At 51.2% G+C, this 17,838-nt stretch overlaps 1 protein-coding gene across 1 annotated transcript in view; it reads left to right on the top strand.

Moving 5' to 3' along the window:
* Positions 1–5: 5 nt before the first annotated feature.
* Positions 6–17,838, top strand: part of OSBP (oxysterol binding protein) — a gene marked incomplete at its 5' end in the record, with an annotated part of 27,615 nt that continues 9,782 nt past the window's right edge. The window contains 9 exons of the mRNA XM_012725161.1: positions 6–148; positions 4,589–4,797; positions 6,900–7,150; positions 11,165–11,363; positions 11,613–11,715; positions 12,042–12,096; positions 12,280–12,411; positions 16,721–16,966; positions 17,177–17,297. Of these exons, the coding sequence (XP_012580615.1) occupies positions 6–148; positions 4,589–4,797; positions 6,900–7,150; positions 11,165–11,363; positions 11,613–11,715; positions 12,042–12,096; positions 12,280–12,411; positions 16,721–16,966; positions 17,177–17,297 (1,459 nt within the window). The remainder of the gene's footprint in view (positions 149–4,588; positions 4,798–6,899; positions 7,151–11,164; positions 11,364–11,612; positions 11,716–12,041; positions 12,097–12,279; positions 12,412–16,720; positions 16,967–17,176; positions 17,298–17,838) is intronic.

Raw genomic sequence — 17,838 nt, forward strand, 5'->3', positions numbered from 1 at the left:
CTGCGCCGCCGGCGGGGGGCTCGGGCGGCTCGGGCGCTGGGGGCTCGGGCTCGGCTCGGGAAGGCTGGCTCTTCAAGTGGACCAATTATATCAAAGGCTACCAGCGGCGGTGGTTCGTGCTGAGCAACGGGCTCTTGAGCTACTACAGGTAACTGCTTCCGGGGCGCCGTGCCCCCTCCGCAGCCCACAGCCCCCGCGCCGTCACCCCCTCCGGACGGCCCCGCGGCCAAGGTCGCCCCAGCCCCCTTCCCGTCGGTCGCCTGCGCGCGTTGACAGCCGTGACGGGCGCCCACCAGCCCGGGAAGAGAAAGCCGGGGACGACCCCGCCACCTGGACCGCCCACCCCTAGTGCCACCCATGCCTTGCCCGGGCCCCTGGCCTCCGCAGCCAGCGCCTGTTTGGAGGGCATCTTCCATTGTTTCCATGGCACATCGGTGCAAGGATTCTTCTGCCAGGCCGGCCCTGCGGTGGGCGCCACGGGGCGCAGCTAGGGGAGCAGAGCCCAGGCACCGCTCCCAAGGAACTCACAGGGAAGTCCCAAGTCGCAGCTGTCTTTGCCCAGTCTCCAAAATTCAAGGTTATTAGTGGCCCCCGGTGTACCCGTCCCTGCTGCCTCCACATTCAGGCGCAAGGACACTCGGCACGGGGTGGCCTGGGTATCTGTCCCGGATCTCCCTGTCTCGCTTATCTCCCTGAGACTTGTGCATTCGCCCTCCTGCCAGCTCCCGACGGAGACGAGCATCCAGTGTTTCACTTCTTGTTGCCCCACAGCCTCCCGTGAGAAGGCGTGATTCTGAGATCTCTCCAATATTTTGGGGTCTCTCAGGTTGCTGACGTTTAAGTTTTAGGGAAAGAATCCCTATCTCTGGTTCATTTCCTCTGTTTGACAATGTTTGTCTTGGCGTGTTTAATATGCATGTAGGGTGACTCATGGTCTTCCCTTAACAATATGCAGTTTGGCTGCTCATGTTACTATAGATTAAGGGGTTAAGATACAGGATTTGGAGACAGAACAGGACCAGCTCCTGAGAGCTAGCCTGGGTAGGTATTTTACATCCAGTATTTAGTGGACACCAGCAGCAACCAGGGAGGAAGGAGGTATTCCCATTTTACTGAGGAGAAAACTGAGACGGGCTTGGGCAGATTTCCCAAGGTGTGGAAGAGTCAGGATTTGAAATTACTTCTTTGCACACCAACATAACCTAAAGTCCAGGTTACTGTTTCATGAGTCAGTCAGATACAGAGGTAATTACATATATAGCAAGTAAGTTTCTAGGTCCTGATTACTATGTATATTTTATACAGAATGTATAAAGTCTCCTTTCAGGGACACCTTGCATAATGTAATGATATTTCTAATCGGATTCTTTTTTTCATGAAACACCATTGGTAAGGTGAACTCACTGTGTTTCTTTTCTCAGTCAGACTTGCTCTGGCACCACCTGAGAGTTGACGAACCTTTTGCATCAACTCCATTGTATTAACCCTTAACAGTGTTGAGAGGAAATGTAAGGTGGGAGTTAGAGGTGAAGTAGGAACCCATTTTTGTATAGTCTCTAACAGTGGAAAATGCCTTCCAGACTCATCCTCACTGCTTGAGTGACATTGTGACAGTTGTGTCTGTCATTGGCATTAGTATAGTCTGAATAGCTTTTAATTGTGACCCTTTCTAATTACTCAGCCTGGACTCTCTAAGGTTAGATCACAAATCTAAAGTTTTAATTTGCTCTGGAGCTTTCCCCCTCCTCGAGACCCTGCTTTCCTGTTATCATTGATTGTTATTCTAATGTGCAGTTGATTCATGTTCTAATTTAGCTCTCACCATTTTCAAAAGATGAAGTTGTGTGCCAGCTGAGATCCTTACTAATCCACTCTGCAGGCTGTTGGCTCTTTGATGGGTGTAGCCTTGACCATTATTGATCTTGGCTGGATATAATAACTTGTTTGTCTCTTCAAGTACTTGTCACCACTTCTAATTTCTCTCTTTCTTAAGGGATTTATTATGCATAAAGGCACTGGGGTGCAGGGGGTGAGAGGATTCACCAGAGACAGAATGGGAAGCAGAATAGGCAGATTGACTGAAATAGACCAGAGAAGGTAGCAGCAGGTGGGTCAGGAGAGGTCTGCTGTGCCATGTGGGTCACTCCCTGGCCAGGGATGGACTTGTGCTGCAGTGGCTGCGGATAGCTTCACAGTGCTGTGCTCTAACACACTGCGCCACCAGGGAGGGCCCTTCTAATTTCTCTCTTACAAGAGCTAGTGGTAGGCACCTAGCTAACCACAGATAAAACTCCTTCCAAAACATACCAAACCATGTATTGGGAAATATGCCAGAGACTTGGCATGCCAGCTAAGATGTCCTTCCCACAAAACAACAAAACTTCAGGATTCTGAGTTATCAAATCTACGCACTACCCTCAAAATCATGGAAGTATGTCTACAGGTTCACTGGTAGTTTTTCTTCCCTCCAGGGTTCTTCTGTTCCCCATCACCTTGGAAAGAGCCAAATTGTCATTCTTCCTGCTTTTTAGGCGTTCAAACCTGCCATCTCCTGTGTGTGCCTTCTGCAAAAACCGTATTTAACTGAGATCATGCGCTGACTAGACTATCCTTTCCTGACCTGTTCTAATGCAAGCCCCTTTTCCCTTTTGCCTCTCCTGCTCTTCCTTACATACCCAGTTACACCATGTCCAGTTACTTTAAACCATATGTGGCATCCCAGACACATCATGACAGGCCCACAGTATAAGGTTTCTGCCTACCCTCTAGAGGTTGAGTTTCAGCTGGCCTTCCAGGGAGGAGGAACTCTGTAGCCTGAAAATACCACCTAGTACTGTAGTGCGTGGAGGAGGAACTCTGTAGCCTGAAAATACCACCTAGTACTGTAGTGCGTGAGGAACTGACCTTGCGCCCTAGGAATCATGCCTTTCTAGCTTCTGCACCTGTCAGTTACGGCCATCAGAATACCTGGCCAAACCCAAGAGCTCTGAGGTCAAGCTTGCCTTACTCCCAGGATTCCTCCATATTTGTAAAGCTACTACAGACTTAATGTGACTTGAGAGACTTCTTTTAGTTCATAAAGATGAGCCAGGGAGAAGAGATTCCTAGGGAGTGTTGTGTGAAAGGTACCAACACATCGTCAGAAGTGTGGTCTTTGGAGGAGAAAGCAAGGGAGACCTGGCCTGCCAGGGGCAAGTGGGTACTTGAATTTGCATTATTCATACTGTAAGAGAAGCTAAGGGCGGGGGAAGGGAGATAAGAATAGAAAAAACAGGGGTTCGGGTTACAGTGTGGCAGGTGCAGGGGATGGAAAGTGGCCCAGTCCTTTGAGACCCCCTGGCCATCCCATCCTGCTCGTTTGGATATTTGAGGAAGAAAAACCAGTTTCATGTGACAAACTGAACAATAGCAAATTTGTTTTCCTAGGCACAGTAAATAGACTTTGTGAAACACACTATATCTTAGCTTCTGGAGATGGGGTGTGTGTCATTTCTGGCACGCAGGAATTCTGGACGTGCCAGGTGTGTTTGGCTGCTTGGCACCAGTGAAAGGGAAATGGCCCTGCTTTGTACTGTGGCAATTGGCAAAGGACTTTAACCTCTTGATGTTCCAAGCTGGGCAGCAAAAACTGTTCTCAACATGCAGGTCCGTGGGCCTAACCCAGAGGAGATAAGGAAATTAGCACCCCTCACGCTATTGTGCTAGAAGATTGATATTTTAGTAGCTGTTGTCACTGAGGAGTGCTGCAGAGTTCAAAAGTGAGTCGATTAATAGAATTGTCAGTCAGTAGAGGTGGGGAAAATTTTTACACCCAGTCCTCTGAGAACAGATTTGCTGGATCTTCCCTAGCTATTAATAGGTTGGCTGAGGAGTTCCCACCCAAAGAGGTCGGTGGACTGTAGGAAAAAACATTCCAGAAAGAGTATACCACCTGGTGATGCTGTCTTTGCCCCCCAGAAAAGTTAGTATTGCCTGTTCCATGTCAGGCACGCAGCGGTGGGCGGCGCTGAACACCTCGGTGCCGGCTTCCGTGGCCGCTCCACGCGCGCGTGGCGTGGCGTGGCGTGGCGTGGCGGTTCCCATCCCTCGGAGCTGCACGGGAGCGGTGCTCCGCAGCACGTGTGAAGTGACTCTGTCCTCCGAAGCTTTGTCGCATGAATTTGTAAAGCACTTCCCCACTTGCTAACTGAAAAGTGATTTCTGACTGCAAGAGAGGGTGATGGAGATGCTTTCCATCAGGATGGTTGAGGTGGTTACTCAGTTGTTTTTATTTGTACATTTCAAATTGCTGAATTTATATTGTACGGAGTTACACCTCAGTGAAGCCCAAGTTAAACAACAAACGAAGGGTAAGAGGAACAGCAGATCCATAAAGTCTGACTCAGAAAGAACACTTGCAGGCCCAGAAATGAAAGCCCTACCCACTGGTTCTTCAGTGACAGGGAACCATTTAAAGGAAGTACAAAATGTGAGGGTTGAGGCTCCTGTGTTTTCAGAGAGCTTTGAGTGATGAAAAGAAGTGGAAGGCGGTGGAGATGCATGACCCCCTCGGCTTGGTACTCAGCTTGTCTTTGTCTCGTAATCGCAGGTCAAAGGCAGAAATGAGACACACCTGCCGTGGCACCATCAACCTGGCCACGGCCAACATCACTGTGGAGGACTCCTGTAACTTCATCATTTCCAACGGGGGTGCGCAGACCTACCACCTGAAGGCCAGCTCTGAGGTGGAGCGGCAGCGCTGGGTCACGGCCCTGGAGCTGGCCAAGGCCAAGGCTGTGAAGATGCTGGCAGAATCAGGTATGGAGCGAAGAAGCCATGCCCGCCAACTTTGCCCCTTTGTCCTTAATTAGCAACTATTTCGGGCTTCTCCAGGCTTCTCCGGGCCTAGTGGCAGTCGGTGGTTGCTCCTTCACAGGGGGCATTTGGCAATGTCTGGCGCCACTTTGTGTTGCCACAGCTGGAGTGGTGATGCTCTGGGCATCTTGTGAGTAGAGACCAAGGATGCTACTTATGTTGTTTTGGGGGATGCACAGGACAGCTCCCCACAACAAAGTACTACTGAGCCCAGTCAGTTGTGTCAGTTGTGCTGAGGTTGAAAGGCTTTTCTAGAAGCCAAATATTTGTCATTTGGCTTCTAATAGTAGCTAGTTGACTACCTTAAACATTTTTTTTTTTTAGGATTTTTATTTATTTGTGCATACAGAACTGAGGTACAGGCCAGAGGTGCAGGGGTGGTGAGAGGCTTCACCAGAGACAGAGTGGGGAGCAGAACAGGCAGATTGTCGAAGTACACTGCTGAGGGGAGCAGCGGGCGGGTCAGGAGAGGTCTGCCGCGCCATGTGGGTCAGCTCCAGGGCGGGGATCGAACTCATGCTGAGGTGGCTTTAGCTTCTTAGTGTGGTGCTTTAACCTGCTGCACCACCAGTGAGGGCCTGACTACCTTAAATTTTTGAGAAAGAATTACATATTGCCATTTCAGTCTTGAACTGCACCTTACATCTGCCCTTGCTTATTTCTTCTGATACATTTTCTTAACTTTTTATTAGTTGCATCAAAACAATCACTAGCAGAAGCATCATATGTGATATTTTCTATGACAAATCTTCATTTTGGCTCATGGTTTCAGGAACCAAGAACAATCTAATTATATTTTGAATTTTCTGAAAGAAAACTGATGAGCTTTCCCCCACCCGCCATGTTGCTAATTTACATCATACTGCATTTGCTCACTGAGAGCTGGCCAGGAGAGCCTGGCAACCTTGTTTTACTTCTCCCTGGTCTTTCCCATACTGTCCATCATTTCTATTAAACAGTGAAAGGAAGACCCCTGCTTTGTCATTTTTGGGTAACAGGCTGGATTTTTACTCCAGCTCTGCCTCGCTGTCTCACAAACCAGGCAGGTCTTTGTTTTGATTTTAGTGCTGATGTTAGCTCCCCCAAAGGAAGTGACACTGCTGGAAAAGCACTTTGCAGCTACAAAACGTTAAGTATACGTGAGAGTGGGAGGCACAGTGCCACGCGCTGCTGGCCTGCACTGGAGGGTCGCTCAGCAGAAGGCCTCGCCTGCTTTGGTGACTCTGGTGTCAAGTGAGCGCATCCTGAAGTAAGAGTTCTTTTTCAGACGAACTAAATAATGAGGTTTTCTGGTGATGTGGATTTTGCTTGCGAAGAACTAGATTCGCAGCCCATTGATCACCCCCACAGAGCTCAGGCTGGACTGACACCCTCAGGCTAGAGTAAGAGGGCTCATGCGTGCTTCCCAGTGCAGAGCCGCTTAGTGTCTCCATTCTGTCCTCCAGCACCTTGGTTGTCAAACTGCAGGGTCATCAGAGTTACCTGGGCAGCTTATTTGAAATACAGATTCCTGGCCTTTGCCTCTCACCAGCCAAATCAGCCTTTGGGGGAGGGCCACAGACTGCACCTTTAAGGAGAACCGAGGGCCAGGCAGTGGGTGGAAGGACTGGCCCAAGCGGCCAAGGGGCATAAACTTCTGGTGTGATGTCTTAAGTCCCGGGGATGTCATGTACAGCGTGGTGCCTGCAGTTAACCTCTCTAAGAGAACAGATTCAAAATGTTTTCATCACAAGAAAGAAATCAGTTGTTTTTTATCTTGGTGCGATGCTGATGTGAGCTAAGCTTGCAGTAATCGTTTCATGACGTGCGTAAGTCAGCTCATCCTGCTGCGCCTGCGCCTTGCACAGTGCGAGCTGAGGCAGCGCTGTCCCAGCACGACTGGTGTGGGGGGCGAGGGGAGCATGAGCAAAATAAATCCGCGTCGTGCACCCCAGGGCAAAGGTGATGCTTGTCTGACGGTGGCCAGCGCCAGTTTGCTGGTGGACAGAGTCAGTAGGGCTCAGCCGGGGCCTGAAGTCATTTAGCTTCTATGCTCCACCCTACAGACGAGTCTGGAGATGAGGAGTCTGTCTCACAAACCGACAAGACAGAGCTGCAGAACACCCTCCGGACCCTCTCCAGCAAAGTGGAGGACCTGAGCACCTGCAACGACCTGATCGCCAAGCACGGCACGGCGCTGCAGCGCTCACTCAGCGAGCTCGAGGCTCTGAGGCTGCCCGCGGAGAGCAACGAGAAGATCAAGCAGGTCAACGAGCGGGCCACGCTCTTCAGGATAACTTCCAATGCCATGATCAATGTAAGTGCGGGCAGCGTGTGCCTTGCTTTTTGATTTGTTCCGGGGACATTGCTGCTGGGAGCGAGTGAGGTGTCCAGAGTTCAGCTCTGCCACCAGCAGGACCTCGGAAGGTGATGCTGATTGAACCCCTTCACCGCTCTGCTGCGGGTTTCCCTGTCTTTTTTTAGTCTAACCTTACCTGTGGTAACCGAAAAGTCTGCCTGGGTTCTTTCTGCTGTCATGTTCTTTGAACTGTAGGTTGGAACCTTACCCCTGATTGCTAAGACATGTTGGCCCTCCATGTGTCAGTGGGTGGGGTCAAGTACCAGAGAGGCTGAGAAGCCCACCATATTGGCCCGGACTTCAGAGGGGATTCTGGGCAGGAAGGAAAAAATGGGGTCAGCACTCGTGCCTCCTTATGACTGCTGCTTTGGGTGCTGTTGTGGAATTGTGGGTGTGGTTGGTGGAAACCTGCTGTTTGGGTGCAGAGCTCAAGGCAAACCCAAAGCCTGGCTGACATTTGTGAGGCGGCTCACACACAGCTGGTGGGTGTGAACTGAGCGCAGCTCTCAAACGTGCCGGGTGTCCTCTGCTCCTGCCTGAGCCTCACTGGCGGGCTGTTTCTGTCAGCAACCCTGGAAGGGCACTCGAGGCTGTCATAGGGAAAGGAAAAAAGTGCTCTGGAAGAACAGGCTTGTGTAGGAGCTTTTTCCTACCCAAGTGGGATAAAATTACTTCACTTGGGCCAGATTTTTCTTGTTTAGGGAGTAATAGTAGGAAGTTTGCTGAGAGCTGGTCTCTTTCACACAGCTTCTGCAGATCGAAGGTCCTTTCCTGCAAACAAGGGAACATTTCGTTTTTCTTATTTGAAACTTTTTTGTTGCTGAATAGAGAGTCATGATAGCCGTTATTTTCTTATTATCTGAAGTTTGAAAAAGCCTTCTTTGGTGCTCAGTTCATACAAGATGGAGACATACTGTGTCCACCTCGGGACTGCGGGAAGCCTGGCTGTCTCCCAAGAGCACCCTCCAAATCAGCCCTGTGCTTATGTTTCTGATGTCCCGTCATGTGCTCTGTTTCCAAACTCTTCTCTGGGCCTGGCGCCTGTTTTTCCTCTTGTGATCGGGAAAACCTCAAACATCAAACTGGTCAACTAGCCCCTGCTAGTGACTGTGCCCTTTATCCACGTCAGGCCAACCCCCTACTCTCTGACGGTTTATTTCGACTCCGATGTGAAAATTTTACTAAATAAAACCTCTTTTGACTTAAAACTTTCCATAGAAACGGAAACTTTGGTTTGGAATTTTCTTTTGAAATACGCGTAGTTTTATTCCTTGAGGCAGTTCTTCCCAAGTGCTCTGTTTCGAGTTTGTGTCAAGCGGACAGCCCCTAGGGGTCATCTTGCTTTCTCTGTTCTCCCTGGCCAGCCACCTCTGCCCCTTTCGCCACTGGTTATGGCTTGCAGCGCAGTGTTTGTCGCTTGTTCCTTTCTACCTTGCAGGGAAGCGATGGCGAGAACTCAGGTATAAGGTGGATCTTAAAAATTCACATGCTAGGGTGTCACTTCCCTACGCAGATCAAGTTCTGTCAAAGGGAGACTTCGTTTCGCGCTTAGGGCACAGCTCTTCTTACTACTGAAGTGAGTCCAGCGAGGGAGTAATTTGACCCTGCAGCGAGTGCATTTGCTGATGCAGTGGACATCTGTTGAGTACCTTCTCCAGCCTACGTTAGGGGACACACAACAGAGGCAAAAAAAAAAAAAAAATGCAGACGCAGCCCTTGCCCTCGGAATAACGCTCTGTGAGCGGAGAGACGCTGCAGGTGCCGAGTGACAGGGTGGACGTGAGCAGGGCTGCAGAGGCACAGAAGCCTGGAGGCCTCTAGCTCTATTCAGAGGATCAAAGAAAGAAAGCGCTGGAATATTTCTCAGGGACCGGCGAAGCTTCCTGCGCAGACAGGCAGTGCGGAGCCTGGTGACCTGGAGGCCAGCGACCCCAGTGCCTGATCTGTGTAAGCGGGGCGTCCTGCTTCCTCTGTGACCTCCATTCCGTGCTGTAAATGGCGGTGATACCGGGGTGGCTACAGGGTGGGTGAAAGGCTTTTATTACATAGTTAAAATAGAGTGCTCAGCAAAGTGTCAGGCATGTAATTGTCTCTCGTTGCATTTTCGTTACCGTCAGTATAATTAAAGTATGGGCGAAGAGTTGACCCAGGTAGAAGTATGGCGTATGTGCGCCCCTCCCAGACCCCACGAAGTCTGAAAACTGCTTGTAATTGATTATTAGTAGAGCAAGGAAGTAGCCGAAGATGAGACTGTAGTTCAGTGGGAGGGCGGGGAGGGGACGCAGGTTGTCCTAAACGCGCTTGGTAGTAGCGGGTTCGAAGAGGACCAGCCTGGTGATGATGTAGACTGACCTGCCGGCTTTCCTCATTGTGCGCCTGCCAGGGTGCTAGGTGCTTCACACATAAAGCTGCACCTCTGAGGTGTTCACAGGTGAAGATGAGGTACAGAAAGGTTAATAACCCACCCCAAAATCCATAGCTAGAGAGTGACTGGATGGAGCTGGGATTTGAGCTCTTATTGGCCAGCGATAGAGTACGCACCCTGCACGGCCTCTGAGCATGGAGACCGGAGGGAGATGAGGATTTCAGAAGGTATTAAAGAATTAATTATTAAATTGAAGGAGACGTAGTAGCACTCAGTAGTTAGACTAGGGGGAAGGAAGAAAGACTCAGAATTGAGCCCCTTCAGGTTTCTGCCTGAGCAGGCAGAGGGCCCTGGAATCCCCGAGCCGGGACACCAAGGGGAGCTGCCGAGGCGGAAGGGGAACGGGGCGTGTCCGGCCTGGGGCCTGCTGACGCTGACATTACTTGTACCATCGTTTGGGAGGTCTGGCCCGAGGCTCCACGAGCCCAGGGCTGGAAGGACCGACCTGGCAGTCGCGCAGCGATAGTCATGGGGCAGACGTTGCCTACAGTTTTCCTGTGACGGGGCATCAGTGCTGAAGCTGACTTTGCGTCCTTCATGTCTCCTGAGCAGACTATAAGGAAGCTAGAATGTACAAGACAGGTGAGTTAGGAGCTGAAATATGTTTACACATGAGCGATACGCTGGTTTTCAGGTTGCTCAGTCCATGTAGAGAGACAGAAGCTCCGTCACGGCCCGCTGTGGGCCTGGCAGCAGTGCGGAGTGCGAGAGCACCTGGGAGTCACAGCAGATCAACCTGTGCCTGCGTCCTGGACAGTAAAGGGGGTTTGGCCAAAGTGGGGTAGGAATGGGCAGAGCCGATAGGGTCTCCTGTGGTGGGCAGGCCTGGCAAACAGGTATGTCCCAGCAATGGGGAGCAGCCCCGAGGGGCGGCGCTGCATGTGGGGTGCAGGGTGGCGACAGCTGTCTGGGGAGGAAAATCCAAGCCAGTGTTCTTGAGCAGTAGGGGGGCGGTGTGCTGCTCCCCGCGAGGGGATGGCCTGACTGGGTGCGTGTCCTGAGGCCTTTCTTGGATTCCTTGGGGAGCCTTCTCATTTTGAGGTCACTTGTTTCTCTTAGTGATGAAAATAAAAACAAAGCAAGTTTTCCCGTATTTGGTCAATTCAGTGCCGATTCTCTCATCTTAGTGCCTGAATTCCTCAACGAGGTGACTTGAGTTTACTGGGGTATTTATCAGAAGGGTCACCCTGTGCCTTTCCACCTTCTCTTCACGTTGCCTACCCTGTGTGAAGTTGCCCTGTGTTACCTGCCCTATGTGAAGACAGATACTTTGTCTAGGCTTACTGCTTGCTTGGCATTTGTTCAGTCCTCATGACCAGGAAAATAGGAAAGAGGCGTGACAACCATAAATTCAGTTTTTTTCCTGGGTTTGACCTTGATTGCTTCATGGAGCTGTCTGTCCCTGATACTATAGGATAACAGAGAAGGTCTTTCCTTGTAACTTGCCCCTCAAGTTCCCAAAATAAGGTTACGAATGGGTGTACAGAGGCCCTGGGGGACACTGCTGGTTGAGTTGATGTGACACTTCCTGACTTTTTTCCATCCAGGCCTGCAGAGATTTCCTTGTGTTAGCTCAGACCCATAGTAAAAAATGGCAGAAGTCACTACAGTATGAAAGAGACCAGCGTATCCGGCTGGAAGAGACCCTCGAGCAGCTGGCAAAGCAGCACAACCATCTGGAGAGGGCCTTCCGAGGCGCCACGGTCCTGCCCGCAAACACTCCAGGCAGTGCCAGCTCCGGCAAAGGTGAGACGCTCGGTTCTTGGGTGGCCTATTCTGGTGTGAGCCAGGTGGTTGCCTGCGATTGATGGAAGACTCCATACTCTCCGGAATCAATGATTTATGTGACATGAAATTGGCACTGTTTATTTCTCCTGGCTTTCCCCTGCTTTCCACCATTTGTTGCTCGTTTGTGGTTAGTGTTTAAGAGGTCCCCCTGAGCCAACCTTTGGTTCATGCCACCAGAGTACATGAATGGGGCTTTTCTCCTTGTAGATCAGTGCTGCTCAGGCAAAGGAGACATGAGCGACGAGGATGACGAGAATGAATTTTTTGATGCCCCTGAGATCATCACCATGCCTGAAAATCTGGGCCACAAGTAAGTTATTCCTGTCTCCCCCCAGGTAAACATACCTGACACTGCAAAGCTCAGAAGCATTTCAGCGGGGGCATATCGCAGTTCCTGCGCTGCGCGAAGGCCTGGGCCCTGCCGGCCTGGGCCCTGCCGGCCTGGGCTCTGCCGGCCTTCTGCACGCACACATTTCCCAGTGGTGTTCACGTTCATGTGTGTCCTGTCCTGAGCGTTGTCTCTCAGGCACCATCGAGAAGTGTGTGCCTTCTGCTTAGCACTTTGCTCTGTAAAGATGCCAAGAGACCAGACTGCAGTTCTGGTCCTCACCCTTATTCTTCTGTCCCATCCTGTAGACGCACCGGCAGCAACATCAGTGGAGCCAGCAGCGACATCAGTCTCGATGAGCAGGTAATTCTTACTTGGGAGTTATGCAGTGAGGGACTTTGGATGTAACTCTCTAGGCTTTGCTTGAATAGTGCTAAGGGAAACAGAAAATACTGAGCTTTGTAGCTTGGGGGCCTCAGGGTTAGTTATAAATACTGGGTTTTCTGTTCTTTGTGGGTCATTGAATGGCTTTGTTTTTATTCCCAGTACAAACATCAGCTGGAAGAGACCAAGAAAGAAAAGAGAACTAGAATACCATACAAGCCAAACTACAGTCTCAATTTATGGAGCATAATGAAGAACTGCATTGGGAAAGAGCTCTCCAAGATTCCCATGCCGGTGAGGCCCTTGCGCCCCAGGGCTGCTGTGGGAGGGCGCTCCAGCCTCAGTGCGGAGGGGTTCGCCGGACCCCTTCCATGGCACCTGTGGCGTGGTCTTTGTTACCCTTGGGCTGTTCCTGAAAATCCGCGGCGGATCTGGTGTGTTTCCAGACCACCAAGGTTTAGATGCATTGCTCAATCATAGCAAATTCCCTTGTGGCTGCGCTGGGGCCCTGCAGAGTTATACGCAGAGTTTTTGTTTTCACGAAGCATGTAGTTTAAAAGAGGTATGAATGCATGTACATGAAATATGTACACAAGAATACAGGAGACAGGGAGAGACCACCGTTTGCTCTGATGGCAGTGGGAGAGCAGTGCAGAGGTTGGGCACAGGAGCAAGATACTGTCATCCAGGAGGGTGAGAGACCTGCATGGTGAAGACGCCGGCCTCCCCGTCTCCATCCAGTCACAATCTTCCAATCTGGTCCCACTGTTGCCAGAGTGAGTTTTAAAATTAAATGTGGGCACGGCACTCGCTAGGCTAGCGTTCTCTCCTGGATCTTTACTGCTTAGGTAGTCCAGGTTCCTTAGTGGACTTGATGCTTCCTCCCCACAGACGAGGCCCCACCCTCCCATGCCCAGGCCCGGTCCCTGGGAGTCACCTTCAGGTCCTCAGGCACCTCATTGTGTTTTTCCTCTGCATTTGCGTGACCTGCTCTTTCTGCCTGAACTCCGGACTTCTCTTCCACCCTTGACACCTGTGTTTGCCACGGCTAATACCCTTCTCAGGAGTCAGCTCTGGTGTCCTCTCTGAGCAAACCTCCACCCATGTGTTTGCTCAGGGGAGATGTCGCTCCCCTAATGTTCCCTCTTTGGTGGCTGGGCATGGGCGAGCGCTCACTGTTCTCTCCACAGGCCCTTGCCGAGCGCCTGCTCTCTGCCCGGCGTTGTGTGAAGCTGCCAGAGATGGGTTCAGTTTAAAGAGACAAATCCTCAGTAATCACTTGGTAACACACTGTAGGCCTTGGGTCAAATTTGACTGCCGTTGTACAGCCCCCAAGTGAAGAATAAGCTTCTATTTTCAAATGGGTGGGGAAAAGATCGTGAAATAGTGAGACTCCGTATGAAATTTGGTGTTTGTGTCTATGACGTTCTGTTGGAACACAGAGCGGTTCGTTCACTTGCTCTGTTTTCCTCCTCACCAGCTGCGCCGAGTAGCTGGGACAGGAACCCCGTGGGCCCTCAGAGCCTAGACACGTACTGTTTATCCCTTTACAGAAAACACTGCCTCGACCCTGCCTTAAGCAAACGCTCATTCCCATTCTTGTATTCAAGTCCAGAGGAGGTGTTCTCGGCGCTTGGGGATCCTACAGTGTCAGGACTGGCTTCCTCTCTGTCCTGTTGCTTTGCTACCTGTGGGCTCAACTCCTAGTTTTCAAATGGTTGCTCCAGCTGGGGCCGCCAGCTCCTCACTCCAGCGAGCAGGAATAAGGAACGTGGTGCTGCCTTGCAAGGGTGTTTCGTCGGACTGCAGAAGCCACTCACTTCAGTTTCTTTAGCCAGAACTGGGTTCGATAGTCGCAGGAAGCTGGAGAAGGGGCTGGAAGGGAGGCCTCAGTTCTGGGGGGCATGGCCTAGTAGAACACTGGCGGTTCTGTCAGAGCGGAACGACTCTGACAGACCGGGTGGCTACAAGTTCTGCCACAGCCAGGCGCTTGGCCACAGAAGCACAGAAAGCACCACGTTTCCTCTTGGGTCTTGAGGACCAGTGTGGCGTCTGCCTCTGTGACTGTCCTTCACAAGCAGGGCTGTGTCCTCCGGTCTCGTACCCTTGATGCCTGGCCAGCAGCTGGCCTGTGTGTGCAGTGGGGCAGACATTGAAGTCAGTCATTAACTGAGTCTTGGATAACACATAGATTTCAGTGTTAGTGTGTAGGGTTCTGTTAGAAAAATCTGGACTTGTGGACATGCATCGGCTGCGAGTAAGCACACCGGGGAAACTGGTTCGCCGGTGCCTATAGAGCAGCCGTGCCCATGTGGTGCCATGAGGAAGTGAAAGGGAGGTGGCCTTGTAGCCTCGGGGTTGCAGTGCCATTGAACGGTAGCACCTGAATCCAGGTGACCTCTCTGTCCTCCTCTACCATCAGTTCCTTGTTGACATTGCCACCAGGAGCGCTCGGCCTGGACCTGTGTGCTGGCAGTCTTGGTCCTGCCCTGCTCTGCGCTGCGTCCCAGGAAAGCCGATCCCTCCACACAGCTTCTCCGGCCTCCGCGTTTGCTGGCACAGGGTGCTGGCACCTGAGGGAGCCAGGAACCCCAGGGTTTTTCCCTCCATTTGGTTCTTCGGTGCAGGACTCTGGCAGCAGCTGTGAGCTGCTGGTTCTCACTGCACAACTCCCCAAGGTTTTCGCTTCTGCTAGCTGCCTGCACCCTCTGGCTCCAGCAGCCCCACCATTTGGCCTGTGTCCCTGCACCCGGCCGGTGGTCATGGCTTCCTGCTGTTGCATGTCAGGGTTGTCTTTTTTGGGGGTTCAACTCTGATTTCCTGTTTGCACTTAAAGTGTATGGATTCATTTCTCTCCCTGATAGGCCTCTGAGTGATAGAAATGATTAATACGAGAAACTATATAGTTCCTGGCACAGTTTCTGAGGTGAAAGGTTCCGGGCCGTGTGTGTGTCTATGTCTGTATCCGTCTGTGTCCGTCACGTGAGCACACGTGTGCATAAAGCAGCGATGCCCGAGTCTAGTCCAGGCGGGGCGGGTAAGTTTGTAGCCACTGGTGGCAGACACCACCCATCCTCTGTTGTCCTCAAAATGTGGAAGTGTCTCATCGTGTTGCCTGAAAATCTGCCAGAGAGACATTTCGTTGGTGTGGTTAACAAGCACCCCCTTCAGAAAGGACTCGAAGGGCTGAGGCGTATCTGGCTGTGGTCCGCTGTGCACACTTTTTGTGCTGCTCTTTCTTGGTGCCGAGGTGGCGGCTTCGGAGGGGCATGTTCCGGTCAGGTGGGGGGCTCTGCTTCCCAGAGGAGGGTCTGGAGGCAGCCCTGCAGCTCCGGGTCCCCTGGAGCTGATGCTCGGTCTGTGTCTCAGAGGACAGACAGCTCTAACGCATCATGTATTTTTAAAAAGGTATAGAAACACAAAATATTGATAATGGTTATTTTTGAGTGATGGCATGTCAAGCACATTTTTTCCTTTCTACTTTGTTTCAACATTTGTTAAGGAGAAAAATATTTTATATTTGGAGGAAGTCAATGTTAGGGTAGACAGATTGACAGGTAGATTTGAAAAAAATGCAGAAAAATTGGTGGGACTATAGGGAGGAAAAGTGTTACTTTTGTTTATTATTCAACTGAAATGTTGCTCTTGTTGAATTTCCATTCAACAGAAAGGAAATTGTTTTTCTTCCTCTGTTCTCTGGACTCAGAACTCAGGCTCGTGAGTTCTGTATGCTGTCGATTATATTGGCCTTTATGGGCGGGCCTGCAAGCTAACCCCCTTTTCATAGTAGTTTATTAAAGTCAAGTCACCTTACATCCAAGCAGTCATTTTCGAAACTGACTCTTTTTGGAGACGGAGGGCTGGGAGATGAGGTGTCTCTTGCTTTCTTGTCTATACCCAGCGGCTGGCAGGGACCTGGCCCATGTGAGGGCCAATGCGTGAATAAGTGAATGAATAAACTGGTCCCAGTCCCAGCCACACGCTTGCTTCACCCAGTGGCTGAGCGCCCAGGTGGGCTCGCAGCCTGGGAGGCGGAAACGCGGCCCCCGAAGTGGGCACAGCCGAGGGCCCAGCCGCGCCGGGTGGAGAGTGGCGTGGAGGGAGGCTGGGCCACTGTTCAGGAGTGGAGGCGAACTTCTGTGACGGCATCTCTTCACCAGTCAGGACACGCCTCAGCTCAAAATTTACTGTCCTTTCTTTCCTGCCTGAGGGTTTTCAGTACTTAACTCCTTTTCTGCCTATACATGTGCTCAATTCCACTTCCTCTTCCATTCATCTGTTTCGATACCTACGATGACGGTCTCTGGGGCCAGGCACTGGCCGACAGCACTAGAGAGCGGAAGAGATGAGCGACGTGGTTCCAGTCTCAAAGGCTGACGTCAGGGGTGCGAGGGTGATGGCTGTCCCCGTACAGACAGCTGACCAGGGAGAGCCTTGTACGCGGCTTGGCTCTACGACAAAGGCCTCGTCTCTTCCCAGTGTTTTGCTTGATTGTTTTGCCATCTTGAAATCTTTCTCCACAGGCAAAAAAAAAGAAAAATTAAACGGGTCTCTTCTAGATGCGAGGAGGGCAAAGTTTTTACATCTCTTCTGTTCCTCACAGGTGAACTTTAATGAGCCCTTATCCATGCTTCAGCGCCTCACTGAAGATCTGGAATACCACGAGCTGTTAGACAGGGCTGCAAAGTGTGAGAACTCTCTAGAACAGCTCTGCTATGTCGCAGCTTTCACGGTGTCCTCCTACTCCACCACTGTCTTCCGTACCAGCAAGCCATTCAATCCACTCCTTGGGGAGACTTTCGAGCTGGACCGATTAGAGGAGAGTGGGTATCGGTCCCTCTGCGAGCAGGTAACGGCACCTCGGCAGAGGCACCTCTCCTCTAGGGCTTCCCTGTGCAGAAGTCTGCTCGCTGCCGTCCCGGGCTCCCATTTCTCCCGAGGGCCTGCCCAGCGGGGCTGTGGTAGTCTCTGTGTGATGGGTGTAAAAATGTGAAGTGTGAATTTGGGGTGTTTGCCACCAGTTAAAAGGCACCTTCATCTGAACACTGGTCTCTTCAAGGTGAGTCACCATCCCCCCGCTGCTGCGCACCACGCTGAGTCCAGAAACGGCTGGACGTTGCGTCAGGAGATCAAAATCACCAGCAAGTTCCGAGGAAAATACCTCTCCATTATGCCCCTCGGTAAGGACCTATCTTTGTGATCCCGTGTGCACCGGGAATGAGATTTGCTGGTCTGACAGGAGGCCACTGGCCTTGCAGGAGGAGAGCGGAGTGTGCTGGGGGCCTGAGCCCTACTCAGTAGTGGGGGGCAGGCCACTGACGACTTAGCCGTGGCATGAGTAAGGAGGCAGAGGCTCTTTAAGGACCTGCCCAAGCCTGGACTCTTGGTGGTAGCTTTATTTACTGCATCTTCTGCGTTTCAGGATCTAAATTCTAGTGTGCGTTTAAAAAATTGTCTCTTAACAGGTGTTACCCCCATTACACCAGCAATCAGGTTCTGTCCATAAGTCTGAACTTTGGGGACTGCAAGGTTAGGTTGCTCACTGTGTCCATCCCCCTTCTCCTCTCCTTTCTCCCATTTCTCTTCATCTGCCAGATGGGTTAGGTATTATTTATGCAGTGGCTGGATTCCAGGTAAGGTGAAGCTTGATTTTAAAAGATCTTATTGGATTACCGGTTAATTTTTTTTATTAAAAAGTTTATTTTTACATCATTTTGCACA

The sequence above is a fragment of the Condylura cristata genome, unplaced genomic scaffold (genome assembly GCF_000260355.1).
Source record: "Condylura cristata isolate star-nosed mole 26May11 unplaced genomic scaffold, ConCri1.0 scaffold00015, whole genome shotgun sequence".
NCBI classification, from domain to species: Eukaryota; Metazoa; Chordata; class Mammalia; order Eulipotyphla; family Talpidae; genus Condylura; species Condylura cristata.